At 34.1% G+C, this 15,621-nt stretch overlaps 1 protein-coding gene across 1 annotated transcript in view; it reads right to left on the bottom strand.

Annotated features, from left to right (window-relative positions):
- Positions 1-334: 334 nt before the first annotated feature.
- sGC-alpha1 (soluble guanylyl cyclase alpha 1 subunit) overlaps positions 335-15,621 on the bottom strand; it is a 49,535-nt gene continuing 34,248 nt past the window's right edge. The window contains 8 exon segments of the mRNA NM_001011650.1: positions 335-546; positions 727-881; positions 1,291-1,434; positions 1,550-1,716; positions 1,843-1,981; positions 2,649-2,828; positions 3,277-3,649; positions 4,845-5,190. Of these exon segments, the coding sequence (NP_001011650.1) occupies positions 348-546; positions 727-881; positions 1,291-1,434; positions 1,550-1,716; positions 1,843-1,981; positions 2,649-2,828; positions 3,277-3,649; positions 4,845-5,190 (1,703 nt within the window). The 3' untranslated portion in view covers positions 335-347.

Below are 15,621 nucleotides of genomic sequence, written 5' to 3'. Positions count from 1 at the left end.
AAGAGATAATAGAAAAACGGAGCACCATCGATGGTATCTCGAAGAATAAAATAATTAGACGAATTATCATACAGATTTATTTGCTCATATAATCATAAGTATATAATTGTAACCTAAAACTCTGCGTATAAATATTATCGGGCCAGGTAATCGGCTGTTTAGGCTGGTTGGAATCAGCGTCGTTACGACGCTGCCAGTTTTGTGAATTGATTGGAGAACAGACGTTTACCGAGAAATTGTTGTTATTATGGACAGAGTAGCAATTGGTACAGCGTTGACATTCACGAACGACGCACATTCGTTGGAATGGTTCTTTTTTTTTTTTTTTTTTTTTATTATTTAAATATCTACACAGTGCTTCCAAGACCGTATTCCCTGATCGCGTTCTGTATATGCAGATCCAACGGTAGAGTCACATCTACATCCTTGTGCTTGTAATCGTTCAGGAAATAAGACGTTCCTTCTATGTTAGCTGGGAATTCCTTGGGCAGGAATTCTTTCTGTCGTGGTTCCAGATCGAATCCTGATATAGGATATTTCAATAAGCTGTCACAAACAGACAGACAATGTCAGTTATGTGAAATTTACTTTATGATAATTAATTAAATAATAGAACGTGTCCAATATTTTTTTAATATAGTTTTATATTTATTGGCGTGATAAACGTCAGTCGAAGAAATAAATTTTTGGATTACTATGATAAAAATTGAGACAAGGATTACTTACATATACGTCGTTGGACTAACGTGTATACGAAGTGGTTCGCTCAGAGATTCGAATTTATTAGCTAAGGTAACATTGTGCCCGAAAAGACAATACCTTGGCATTTTTTTCCCAACAACACCCGCTAATACCATTCCAGTGTGAATTCCAATACGCATCTAAAAAGATAAAACAGTTTAATACATTAATTTTCAGTTTTATATTTATTATATTACATTAAAAATGATAATTTTCTTTTTCCAAGACTTTTTGTGAATACAACAAGAAAATTTATAAACTTTAACAACTCGATATTCAATTATACAAAATGTAAATTGGTATAAAGTGATATTTAGCATAACTTTTGAAAGTTAACGCAACTGCATTTACTTATCTCTCTATTATCCTGATCAGAATAATTCAAATAGGAAAAGTTTTAATAATTTTAGAAATTAATCTAAACTTAAATGTCAGAGAATTGCAAAATATGAATTAATATTATTTTAGATTAAAATTAAATTACTTTTAACTGTTTGTATCTTAATGTATATTATCTGTTTGAAAGAATAAATTGATTATAAATCTTACCCTAATTGGTTTACCCTTGTGAGTTAAATGATGAGAACATGCTTGTATCATTTTTAAGGCCATCCAAGCTATTTGTTGTGCATGAATATAAGTGTCACGATGGAGGCCACATGCCACGCAATAAGCGTCTCCGATTGTTTCCACCTAAAATTTTGATTTTAACATTAATAAGGAAATTTGACGATACGTTACATTCAATTCAATGGAATAGAAATTATTATAATTTAAATTAATAAAGAAAATAAAATAAAATTCGCACCTTATAAACATCCAACTGACCGCAAAACGAATCGAACTGTTCATAAAGATTTTGAAGCATGTTGATGACCATCATCGGTGTCGCGGTGGAACAAATTTCCGTGAAACCTACGATATCGCTGAAAAGCATCGTTACCTCAGGATAAGTTTTTGCCTCGATTGTTTCTCCTGTGAAAGTAAAAATTGCGTTTCAATTGCGAACAAAATTATAACTCTTAATAAGTAATTTTAAGAAAGGAAAATTATTTAAATGCAAAGCAAGTGTTTTCTTAGTTTCGAAATTGAAATATTTACCCAACCATAAACGCTTCGCTATATCTGGAGGGAATATGAGATGAAGCAAGCTGACGTTCTTTTCTCTTTCCGCAGACACAGCAAGATTTGCCTCTTCTATGGAACTTTTCAATTTATCCATTCGTCTTCTCAAACCATCCTGCGGGAGAAACTTTTGTTTTATTTCATACTAAATTTATACATGATTAATTAAACAATTTATAAGTGAGAAAAAAAGAAAAAATACTTAAACAAGTTATTAATTTATATACAATCAATGAAGTAAACATTTTTAATTCGAGAAAATTGTGATAAAATTAAAGTTTATAATAGAAAAATCTCTGATGATTTCAAAAGTTAATAATTTAATTGTATATTCATGCAAAAATTTTTTTAAAAATTTCCTGTAAAAAAAGAATATAATTGTGTATCATTTTCCTATTATTTTTTTATAATTATAAACAAACGACTTTATCAACGTATGCTTAATCCAACCCATTGAACAGTAACGCCATCTGAAACGCATACACTGCACGCTAACGCCCTCTAACTCGAGGATTCGAAATCGTTTCGAAGAGACGCATCTTTTAAAATGCACGATATTAAATCTACTCCACTCAATTGAAAATCCCAATGAATATTTTACGAGATTTAATCCACAAATAAAATTTTCATCGAGATATGAAATTGCACGTTGAAAATCTCTCTCGTCTCGTTTCCAAACATAATGCATATCGTTTAACGGAACGGATAATATTACCCATTATACGAATTCTATAAATATAAATGCGACGATACACCAGAAAAAAAGATGAATTTTATTATACCTGTGCCCTAGCCTGTTCCCCCACCAGGATAACGTCTCTCGTAGCGTCGTGTAATGGGATATCGGATATAAAAAGTCCTCGGCCAGTTAATCCTTCCAAACCATTCAAAAATGGTGAACTCACGAACAGGATGGAATCTGATTCCGGACAATGGACCATTTGACCTTTCATCTCTAGACCCTGAAAATAATTGAAATCTTATCGGTAATTGTTTTAAAAATTCGATAAGAATTGCTATCTCGTATAAGGATATATAATATTCTTCGAGAATTTTAAACGAAGATCTTACAACGCAATATAATTTTCTATCTATAAATAAAATTGCATTGCCAATCTTCATTAAAAAAAAGAAAAATTCAATTCGACCTAAAATTTCAAATCTGTTATATAATTTTTTATTCCATCGAATCGATTCGATTTTCTCTCTTATTCCAACGAGAATGAAAAAAAAAAGCTTTTGGATTCTTTTATTTTATTTCGGGAGAGAATCAGAATATTCATTTGAAATGGAAATTACCACCTTGATTCTCGAAAATTAAAAGTTCGATTTTTTCCACTCGCATACGTGGACAAAATTAAAACACGTAACAACATTACGTGATCTCTCCGATAAGGGTAACATATTCACCTCTGCTGGATATTTATCGACATCCTGAGGTCTTTGGAGGGTGAGAACGAAGAGCGTGTTCGCGCGTTTCAATATCTCGTGAAAGGTCAAAGTAATTCCGCATGGCCGTGTAAAGGTGAAATACGTCGATATTTCTCTGCCCAAACGGTTTAGATGATGGCCGAAAATCCTCATAAATCCGACCCCAAGCTGCACGAGCTCTAATTGCCGATCAACCACGAAATGCCATGGAAATGCTTTGCAAAAACTCGCCACCCCCATACGAAGATCCGTGGCTTCGCTCGACAATGGACGGAACAGGGAGGTCTCCAGATTATCCTCGATCTCTGGTACTACCAAATGCTCGCTGTAGAGTTCTGGAGTGATACGATATCTGTCAAATAATTCATTAAGCAAATTATTACAAGTGTACACAGATACAGAATGCCTTTAAGAATAACAAAATTTATATTTATACAGAAAAATAAAATCTCTTTATATTTCAAATTTCGTGATCGTTGCGAGAGCAATCGAGTTGATTCGAATCTCTCATTCGTACATCAAAATGCTAAAGATTCCCTTAATTTTCTAATACGTATTCCGAATAGAGATTATTCTTAAAGGAATAATTAAGTCGAATCCAGAAACTAATCACGGAACTGCCAAGGGAAGGCTCTTTTTAGGGAGCAAGTAAAAGATTCCCTTTCGGTTTCCCAGTTTCAACAGAATTTTTTATCGTCGTGTAATGAACTCCTTGAAATCGGCAAATCCGTGTGTTCACCATTTAAATGTCGGCAAACATTTGTCCACTTCATAGCGGTGCGATTCCTAGAATTCTTTCAATATCGATATGTAAATTGAACACGGCTTATCGTGTATCGAATGCGTAAACACTAAATATTGTTCTTTTCGTAACGTAGCACAGATAGAACTGGATCGATGCTTATCGTACAAGCGTCTCCCTTTGAGATGAATCGAATCGGCCAGATTTCGAATGCGCGTATCTTCGTTTCAATGATATAATCGAAGCGGAATAAAAAAAGTAATTAAACCGCTTTTCGGATTAAATTTCGCCTTTTCCATCTTTTCCATATATTTGGTATACGGCACTTCGCATACGAACTATATTAAAATTTCCATATTTAAACACACGGCCTGTACACACGCCCGTTTCATCTCTCCATGGATCGTAACAAAGTGTAAAAAATATCTATAAAAAAATATTCATCCTTTAACTTGGTCACGTATAATTTTTCTCATTATTATGCGAATAAGTTGAAAAAAAAAAAAAGAAAGAGAGGAAAGAATTATTAGATTTATAGCACAAGTTAAACGAATATTGAACATATCTTTAATTGATTCGTTTTATAATCTGCACATTAAATTATCCAACATTCTTTTCATCTTTCTGAAAATAAAAGATTCTACGTACTCTTCTATCTTTCAAATAAAAGTTACAAACTTTATTCTAGATTCTAGAAACTTCTGATTTACTCTTAATATCCTATATTATTTCTCGAATATTTCGCACAGTAATACTTTACTCATAGACAATCGATAGAATATAGAATCTTGTCAAAACAACTTACCTAAAAAATTTCGTGTTGTAGGGATCGGGTAGAATGTATACATTGGCATCGTCGTTGTAAAACTGTCTCGCGATACCCTTCAGACTTCCGACCAGTAGATACGCGACAGAGGGGTGATCTGTGGTGAAATGGAGCTCGATCGCTTCCGGCGTGGCGATGCATACGAACTCTGCCTCCGCCTCGGATCCGGACTGATGTTGCACCACGTCGTTCACGCCGTCCAGAGTGGTCAGGAACGCCGTCAGATTGTTCCCGAGGCAGCGGAACGCCCGTTCCAGTAGACCGACGCAAGCCGTATAAATCACCTCCTGACCGAGCTGATCGAAAAACGTGCTCACGTCCACGTCTGGAAGAGAGGCGGTTTCGTCGGAATTGCACCTCTTCCGTGCACGGCCATTTCACGATTTTTGTACAACACATGCATACATACGTATTGCGTGTATACACAGATATATGCAGATGAAAATTCTTGAATCGGATGAAAATTCTTGGATCGGGTGAAAATTCTTGGATCAGATAAAAATTCTTGGGTGAAAATTGGCTTTTTTTCAGGGCAAAGGGTGGAATTGCCTCGTTCGAATGAACGCTGAGCTAGTGGTAGCTCCACCAGTTTTGAACAGATCTTGGGTGTATGTAGGTCAGAAGTGACCCACAGGCTATAGGCACTTACTCTTAGGTGTTCGGATGGATCGATGTCGGGCGGGGTGGGGGTGTAATTGGCGCCTCTTCGGATGTTTCGATTGTTTTAGTTTGGGATGTGATTTTAGGCGGGTTTGCGGGATTTTCGAAGGTGGGGATTAGAGGAAAATTTTCGGGGACGGGTCGAAAGTTTTGCACGAGCTGGCTGGCCGTAATTTTGAACGTATAGGAGGGGTGGAAATAAGGAATAGCTTTGAACCGGGGCAAAATTTAATTAAATTGCGAAGTTTTGCTCTATATTCAAAAGTTTGAACGTAATAAGAATGTATTAGAGGGATTATATATCGTTTTCTTTTTCTTTTATGTTATTATTCCGTTGTTGACAATATTATTGAACAAATAAGCCACATTTTCGTTATCAGGAATATATATGATGTAACAGTGCACAGTTAATTTCTTACTTCTTTTATCCGGCGATAAAATGTAACTACGATTTATCGATCGTGGATAAAAACGGTATTTTATACGACTTTTATACATCCACGTGTTATTTTTGAATTCGCGATTTTATAGCGAACAATATCAGATTTAATTACAAGGGGAGACCGCGAAAAATCCCGCGACAACACGTTCGTTAAAATGTCCTTTCAACTGCTATCCGACCACATTTGCAGAAAACTTCCGTCATATAAATCCAAGCCGTTGTAAAAACCGCATCTGGCGAACAATCCCTCCGTTTATCGGTGGACTCTTTTTTTTTTTTTTCCTCCGTCAATCGAATTTCCTCGCAATTACTCGTTTCTCGGAAATCGCAATAATAATTCCAGCGACGAGATTCGCGATCGAGTTCGAACGTTACGGAAGATTTTCTTAGACCGATCCAACGATTTTTCTTTCAAATTTCTGCCGCGAATTATTCTCCGAATGCATTTTCTTCCAAACAGTTTATCCCGATTTCATTAATTATTTAGTTGTTACCCGATACACTTGTTTCAAGGGAATACGAAATATCTCGTTCCACCCTGCGACGGGCAAATATAATCTCATGGAAATTTCAAGAAGGGGATCGTGACTTCAGCTATTTGTATTTTCCAGAAGCGGATCTCGGCTTCGGCCGTTCGTACGCTTCTCGAGCGTTGTCATTTTTCCTCGTAGGTCTTATGCATTTTTTACTCGGGAGTATACACTTTCCAAACGATTTTTCAAATGTGAAATTGTCGGGTAAAATTTCTCGTATTCAACGTCCTGTTTCGAGAAGATATGGGAATATCTATTGTAGAACGCTATTAAACTTATTCACGCAAAAGAGATAAGAAAATATATCATCGTAATTATAAAACTCGAATTTTAAGAAAAGTACGATTCTCATTTACATTCTTAAACTCGTTACAATTTCGATCGATCAAAAATGGATGATATTAAAATTAAAAAATATTTTTAAAAAATTGAACGAAAAGATTTCTTTTTTCTTTCTTCGAGTGAAAATATCGTCTTAATTATAAGTTTGTTTTTCTATCTTAAAATCGTGAAGAAACGCGTGATGTAAAATACCGGTCAAGATTTGTTAATATCTCTTTTTATCCGAAAAATTTGAACGATCTCTGTGTACATGTGTGTGTGTGTACCAATAGATGGAACAATTAAAAAAGCAAAAAAGGAAATCAGCATAGAACCGTTCGAATCTCTCGTTTCCAACGAGCTCTACGTCACAACGGGTTGAATGCGGGCGTAATTTTGCTGACGAGGCGGCCACCGACGAATTACTCGAATCCCTCCAACCCTGTGATAAAGAGCGGGCAAAAAGAAGAAAGAAACAAATAAAAAAAATTCCGATCGTTACAGCCGAGTGCTTCTAATCTCCAAACGATTTCGCTTTGCCAAATAGTTTGCTACTAGTATTGTAATTATAGCTTTCGCATGTATATTTCTTTTTAGATTGAATTTCAAACGAGTTATGAAACGCTCGTAATAATTTTATCCGTGTATTTTTCGTTATTTTGTGAAAAATATACGTTTATTACACGCTCAAGTTTGATTTTCTCTTTTTCTTTTATTAATAAAATAAATTTACAATGTTTGGAAGAAGAAATGGAACGATCTGTACGTTTAAAAAACGAATGAATATTAAACTGCATCTCTCTTGAAATTGAAGAAAGTCGTGTAAACTTTTCGGGGAAAATTTGACAAGAAAATCGAACTTTCATTGCATTTGGAATAAAATAATCAAAATGGAAAAATATAATTTGAGACGAGAAACCGCTACGATTCGTATTATTATTCGTGTTTCTCCGCGATTGTACCAATCTCGAAGTCTCAAGGACGTCGAAGATCCTGCGAAGATATTTTCGTCGGGAAGGAGAGGAGGGGAGGGAAGTGACTTCGCGATTCCTAGAATCAACATTCCTAGACTTCCAGAGGAACTACTATCCTTGCATTAATTATAATCCCTCTCAAGGATCCCTTTTGTATTCCGAGAGTCCTGAACATTGCCAATATCTTCTAGTTCCCCCGTCCCCCTCCCTTTCTATTTCTGTACGAATATACATCACGCGCGACCAAAATACGCGGAATTGCCGCAATCTGAAAACCTCGAATCTTTTCGATAACACAGATTAATCGAAATCTTAAAACTTCTCTTTCAAAATATATATTCGAAGTGAATTACGTTACATCTCTACATAGAGATTTTACTATTCCATTCTATATCGAGATCACGATTTCTATCGCGTGTTTCTTCCCCCATTCTTCTTTAAGTTGGAGAACTTAAGAACCTAAGGAGAGGAAATCAACGTCGTGCACGCCGAGCATTAAGATAGGGGAGGGGGAAAGAAAGAAAAAATTTGAACTGGAGGTCGATAAGAGATGGAATGACGCGATTAGCTTTCTCTTTCTCTCTCTCTCTTGCTGCAAATCCGGAAATCGAGCCGACCTGGCCCACGTTCGTTCTAATGGCCGCGCGTATCATTTCCCACCAAATGTCAGAAACTCGTGATAATCAATAGGGACGCATAATATATGTGGCGAACCAATCGTCTGAAACATCGCGTGATGACAGTCCGGGGAATCGTTCAGCAAACCTTGACAAATCGATGATGTACCCTTCGGCAGTTCAGATTCACAACTAGTCATCGATCAGGACGAAGCTATAGAAAATGAGGGAAAATTGAAAGTATTGATAAGAATGGGTACAAGCGAGATATAATTAGACAGAGGAAGTAAAGTATTTCGAATTTTTAAAATAATTTTTAAGTGAAGTCGAGGAGGTGTGGGATCGGAGGATTGGGGATTTTTAGGGATCCGGAGAGTAAGGTCTAATTTATTTCTAGGAAAAGAGGTCAAGAGAGGGGATTTAAGAAAAGCGAAGTTGAAGCTCGAAAAGTATCTGTATATTTTGAAGCGTGGAAATATTTTTCGAATCTTGTTTAGAATGTCTTGGGGAATAATAGAATCGTCTAGATAAATAGGGTTTTACATGCCCTCGTTCTTGGAAAGAAGATGCACTTGTACCACTTTTCCGCTAAGCTTCTCGATTGATCCTGAGACCTAACTTGGACTTGCTTGGTCGTCGATTCTCAGCTTTAACAGTTCTTTATACGACAAACATCTTTATTGTTCAAGACGAATTTATAAATTTGAATTTATATTTTCTTAAACGTTTTATTCTTTACAAAAATTGGATACAAATATGTTTACAATTATATACAGTAGAATTTCCTTCCTTCCTCCTAAACTTTCATCTTCTTTCACCAATAATGTAATAATATTTCGATAATAAAAGTATCCTTTACGATATCAATTATCGATTAATTATCATTTATAGTATCAAATTTTAATTTGATGTACATTTTGATTCATCCAATTAAACGATGAAAACATTTCGATAACATTAATTTTAAATAGAATAGGAAAAAGACACGTTTTCTAAAACGATGCATTAGAACGGAATACTTTCAAGTATTCAATATTGAACACATACGCAATAAGAAAATAACAATGTATATATGTATACACATATATGAAAATGTATATTGGATGTTTTCTTTCTGTTGATATTTCCCATGTTTGCGCAAGAATTTACGACTTATTTGTATTCTAGCGACTTCGAGAAACTCGTTCGTCGAGGTTAGAGCTTTGAACAGGTATACACAGTTTGTTACGATGTTATCGATTGAATACTGTTCGAGTTGCCGTTTCCATGTGACTGCTATGTCACTTTAATTCTCTCGTTTATTTCAAACGTTACACCTATTACACCGAAGAAAGAATGTAAGGATGGAACGTAGATCTAATTTGCAGATCGCTCTCTCCGTTTCGTTCCGGGAAACTCCACTTCAGATGAGTAAGAGAAGATATTTTTCCCGGGGAAAAGAAAAAGGCATGAAAGAAAAATCAAAGTAGAATCGAGTTACTTTGATTTCGCTTCGCTACTATCTTACATAAAATTTTTGAAAACCACATTTTCGTGACTTTTTAATAAATCGATGCGATCTCTTCAAACTTTGGAAATTTAATTTCTCTAAGAAGAAGAAAAAAAAATATCCATCCTTGTGAATTCGTGACTACGTATAAATAGCGCATTAAAAGAACCTGAAGGCCAAAAATGTGATTTCACCTGACTTAGGAGCACGCAGGGATATCTCAGAGAAGCTGCACCCTCGTCTTTTTTTTTTTATTTTCTAGTTCTAGCAATCTAGTGAAGCACGAAGGCATAAGAACACGCAACATGGTGTAGAAGGAAATTCCTTTGTAAAGTGTTCACGAACTGTGGAAATCGATATTTCTGAACAAAAGAAACTACAATTTAATTACAAAAGCGTTAACAATAGTTAGACATTGCTGCTTCCTCGTTGAAAAAGATCCAAAATCGTGTCGTGTCTTTTCGGCGTATCTCTTTTTCCTTTGTTTTTTATTTTTTTTTATTTTTTTTCTTTTTCTCAAAGACGTAGTTCTATCGTCAAAGCGATGCCAGGGCAACAATACGGTCAAACGAAATACCACGGACTGCTTCTTCTTCAGCCCTCCTCTTTGAGCCGCGTTCTATTGGCAAGCAAGGGTAACAGTTCACAACAACGTTTATTCGTGAGTCGATTTCGATGAAGCTTGGGTGGTATATCGCCTTTGAGTGTAGGTTGTGATATTCATGATCGAATTGGGACGAAATGCATCGGCAGCGAACACTTTGGAAATCAGAAAGGCTTACCAGCTGTGACACACGCCTGTGCGAACGCTTGTTCCTTCAGGTAATGTTCAAAAATATCCGAATTCGATAAGAGGATATTATTTATTGATCAAATTAAAATTATTCACCATTATTACATGTCAGTATTTTTCTCGTTTTCAGTCTTCCAATGTAAATTTTTTTATCAGACTGTAGATTCTGTGCAATTATTGAAAATTTAAACGTACAGAAATTAAATAGAATGGAAAATATTTGGAATATACGGAAGAGGGAACAAAATATTCAAAGTAAAATTTACATAATTGATATTTAAGTGATAAGAGACAGATTTCTATTCAAATTCATCGTATTCATCTCATTTTACATGTATATTCTATTCATATTCAAATATATTCCGCTTAAATGCGACTCTGCTTATTATATTTAACATCAACGAGGAACAAATGATCTTTAATTTTTTAATCGAAATACTTTTTTTATATCCGTGTGACGTGCATAATTTTGAATTCATTACGAATTAGAGATAGAAAAGTAATTAAATAACAATCATCTCCAATTTTAACGATCTTGAAAAATATATTATCAAGATTATCATTCAAAATTTTATTATCATTCAAAAATTTATTATCAAGATTATCATTCATTGAAATATTATTCCGAATATTTATCAAAAATATATACCAACCTTCTAAATATCACTCAACAGCACTATATCAATCAATTTCCCAATAGAGATATCAGAGACAAAGTAAATTTAATTTATATACAATAAATTTATAGTTGGCGAAATGTAAATAACTTTAGTTCAAATTCGTATCACTTCAAAAAAAAAAAAAAAAAGAAAAAACGGTCACGTTATGTCACGACAAGTTTCTTTCTCTCTCCGGCAAAATGGTGTATCGATCGAGATTGTACGTGCACCGTATCCACGCGAGTCAATGCTAGAAAGAGGTCTAATACACGAGATACGCCTTTTCAAGGCGAAACGTCTCGAGCCACTCTGAGAGGTTCCAGCACGAGAAATCCTTTTTGCGCTTCGCCAACTCGAAAGAACGATCTCCTGCCACTCTCCCTTGTTATCTTTTATTTTTTTTTTTTTTCTTTTCTTTTCCCTCCATCCTTTCTTCTCGGTGTCCTTCTCCTCTTCTTTATCACTCTCGCTGCGTCGTTATCGGTAACGTGGAAGAACAACGCCTCCATTTTCCCCTTTGGAAAATCATCACGTTGGTGTGTTGTTGTTTTCTTTCTTTCCTTTCCAATAACGATTGCCGGGTTTTCGATTCGGCAATAAGTAGCGATCACGGTAATAACGCGTTTAAACGCGGGAAGGGGGGAAATTGCGTTTCAGAGTCGTTCGGAGATGGATCTTTCAGCGGTGGGTAAAAGTGGTTTTCCATCCTAATTGCGCGAGAGCCCAAGCTGTGCCGCGTACCGCAACGCGGTCACAAAAGGGTTGAGCCGTGTTATTGCATTATCGCAACACCACGTTGCGTTGACGAGCAAATATATTTTTCTCGATTTTCTTTCACCGATAATTTCCATGATTTTGAAATCGTTCGAAAATTTTGAAATATCACTTCGAACAATTTTAACGACAAAGTAAATATTTTAAAATACAATTATTTTAACAAATATTTTAAATTTACAATTTAATTCTTTTTTAAAGATTTAACACTTCAATCTTAAAATTAGTAATTCAAAATTCATTAATTTTGCTAATAATTAATATTATTAATAACAAAAATTTTAAGTTAAATTTAAATTCTTAAAAATCTTCAAAATTAAAAATAAAAAATAATTTTTAAATCATTATTATAAAGTGATTTATATCAATTAACTATAAAAATATTGGAATTTTATACATTATTCCAGCTTTATGATCTGGAATACTAGATTTATCAATAATTATTTGAATAGAATTAAGATCTTCAGGATCATGAATTAATAATGATCAAATTTATAATACAATTGTAACTAGACATGCATTAATAATTTTTTTTATAGTTATACCATTTTTAATTGGAGGATTTGGAAATTGATTAATTCCCTTAATACTAAGTTCTCCAGATATAGCATTTTCACGAATAAACAATATTAGATTTTGATTACTCCCACTTTCATTAATTATACATTTATTAAGAAATCTATTCTATCCAAGTCCTTATTCAACAGGATGAACATAGTATATTCACCTTTATCAGCATATTTATATCATTCATCACCTTCAGTTGATTTTGCAATTTTTTCTCTTCACATATCAGGAATCTCATCAATTATAGGATCATTAAATTTAATAGTAACAATTATAACAATAAAAAATTGAAAATTCATGAAAATATAAAGTTTCAGAGTGTGAATGAATAATACTAATGAATACAAATATGAGAAAAGAAAATGGAGGAAACTTTGGAAATTTTTCTGAAGAAATTGGATTGTAAATATTTGTTTTATTATAAGAGTGTATATTTATTTATATTACATTCGAGCCTTTGTCCATACCAAGTTCTGCCGGAAATCGTTGATAAGGTTCCGACAGACTAGTCGAATTTGAATACGTTGCCCCGTATATTGATTGTCCATGATGATTAATGAGACGTTCGCTGAACGTGCTCCAATGTAACTACAGTACTTGACAACCGAATGCAAATTAGGTTAACATGCCCTCGAAGATGAAGGATCGAAACCACCTGACAACGTATATCGTATCTCATCGAATATGCTGCACTGGATTCACAGTGGATCATTAAGATCTATCCGTGAAACCGTGCCATTATTCAATACTTGGATCTTGGGGGCTCTTCTTTCGTATGTGAACGGTTCCGATTCGATCTTTCCACTTTTATAGAGTGGAAAAAATTATCCGTGGAGTCGGAACGAGCTCTCTAATAATGCTTTAATTCGAATTAATCGAATTAGCAGTTTCAAACTAATTAATTAACTAATTAATTTTCTTCCTGGCAAAATGTTTTTCACGGTTTTTTTTTAAACAGTTTTAATATAAAGTGGAGTAAAGTGTGTTTGCTATGATATAAACAGAGGCGAAGCTAAGACGTAGGAAAGTCGTAAATTAAATTATCGGAGAAGCGACAACGTCTGATATCTTGAGACTTGAAGACTTAATTAGGGTTGTACGTTGAATTTTCTTTTATAGTTCCTCTTAACTAGAAATTACGGCTTGCGGTTAATGATGTTTAATTCAATTATTAACTTGATACTTGATTAATTTTAATATTCCTTTAATATTCTCTCTCTAAAAAAAAAAAAGAAAAAAAAGGAAAAGAAAATTCGACGTGATTTTTGAACCCATGACTTCGATATATGATCTCTAAAATATTTACATAGCATCGTATATAACGAACTCATCCTACATCATGTTCGAAATATCGATCCCTTATTAAAAATTCCCCGGTCGTTGAAATTCACATCGCAAACACGATGTTACTTCAATACTCTCCGACTGATTTTACATTTTCTCTCTACTATCGTCTCCCGCGTTATTTATATTCGAAAAATAATATAAACATCGTCCATCACGCCCATTTGTTTTGAATTATCCATTATTACCATTTATCCCTTTGAACGGATTTTCAATTCAAAGGCAGTTCAGATTAGCTTTCTTCTTCCGTACGTATCCGCACGGTCGATACTTTCATTAAGAAAGACAAAAAGCAAGAATTGGGCCACTCCATTGCAATCTTGCTTTCCATTTACGGATCCGTCGTGTAATAAGTTTAACATGTGAACGGCAAATTAGATCGTAGCGTGGTGGTTAACGTTTCGAGCACGGCCATACGTTTAAAAGTTTCTCCCTGGCCACGACTTACAACCACCTTTGAACGCGATAAATGTCTATCACGGTTAACTGGGTGGAGATAATTACGGTAACTACTTTCTAAGTGCTCTCGAACAATGTAGACTCGTTTTAAAACCGGCTCTGACCCCCTCAATTAGCGCTTGCATAGATCATTGAATATCAATGATTTACGTGCTTCTGATGTAATGTATACGATCCTGTAAAACGGATTGAAAAAAGAAGAAGAAGAAAAAAAGAAAAAAGAAACGTGTAAAGAAACGTTTGACGATCCTTTTTTCGTATCTTTTATGGGCGTTGTAAAGATTGAAGGATTTGAAATGGTATTGATTATGAATATCGTAAATTGTAAATATGTGTATTTACAGTTAAGGATACTATCGTAAGAGAGAATTATTTGAGAATTGGAATTGTTTCGCGTTAATTTTAAGAACAATGTTACACTTGTTTCTCTGATACAATTTTATTTTAAGATTTGTGCTAAATCTTTATAAAATTAGGCGGGTGTACATATAATTTTGGAATCAAGAAACATCGTGTGAATATCACGAGTTTCGGTAAACGGGGCTATATTACGTCGAATCGATGCGATAAAGTAAACATGGTCTATGTAAATAAAATATAAATTTCTCACGACACGATATTACACGCGACTGGTGAGAACATATACAAATTTTATGAAGTAAGTACACAAAGTATGTATCTAGTCTAAAATTGATGTAAGTTAATATTGAATGAAAAATTGCAAGAATTATAAATCGTGAGCAATTTCATAAGACGTAAATCGAATTTTTGGAATTTTCATGATTTCTTAATTTTCGATTCTTTATATTTAAATCTTTTTTCCAATTTTTTTTTTTAAAATAAGGAAAATAAAGTTTGAATTCTTGAAGTTTTGGGTTTTCAGATTCTCAAATATGTATATTTTTGAATTTTTTGTTTATATTTTTGGATCTTTTTCAGTCTCTTTTAGTAAAATATTTCGAATATTTGCAATCGTTGAATTTTTCGATTTTAAACTCAAATTTTTAAATTGTTAGATTTCTAAATTCTTGAACTCTCGAATCTTCGAATTTGTAAATATATATAATGAATTTTTTATGTGTTCCAGAATGTTTGAGGAAACCTTGGATTTTCTGGATTCTTGG

This window comes from Apis mellifera, linkage group LG6 (assembly GCF_003254395.2).
Source record: "Apis mellifera strain DH4 linkage group LG6, Amel_HAv3.1, whole genome shotgun sequence".
Lineage (NCBI taxonomy): Eukaryota > Metazoa > Arthropoda > Insecta > Hymenoptera > Apidae > Apis > Apis mellifera.
This window is presented reverse-complemented; position numbering and strand designations above follow the sequence as displayed.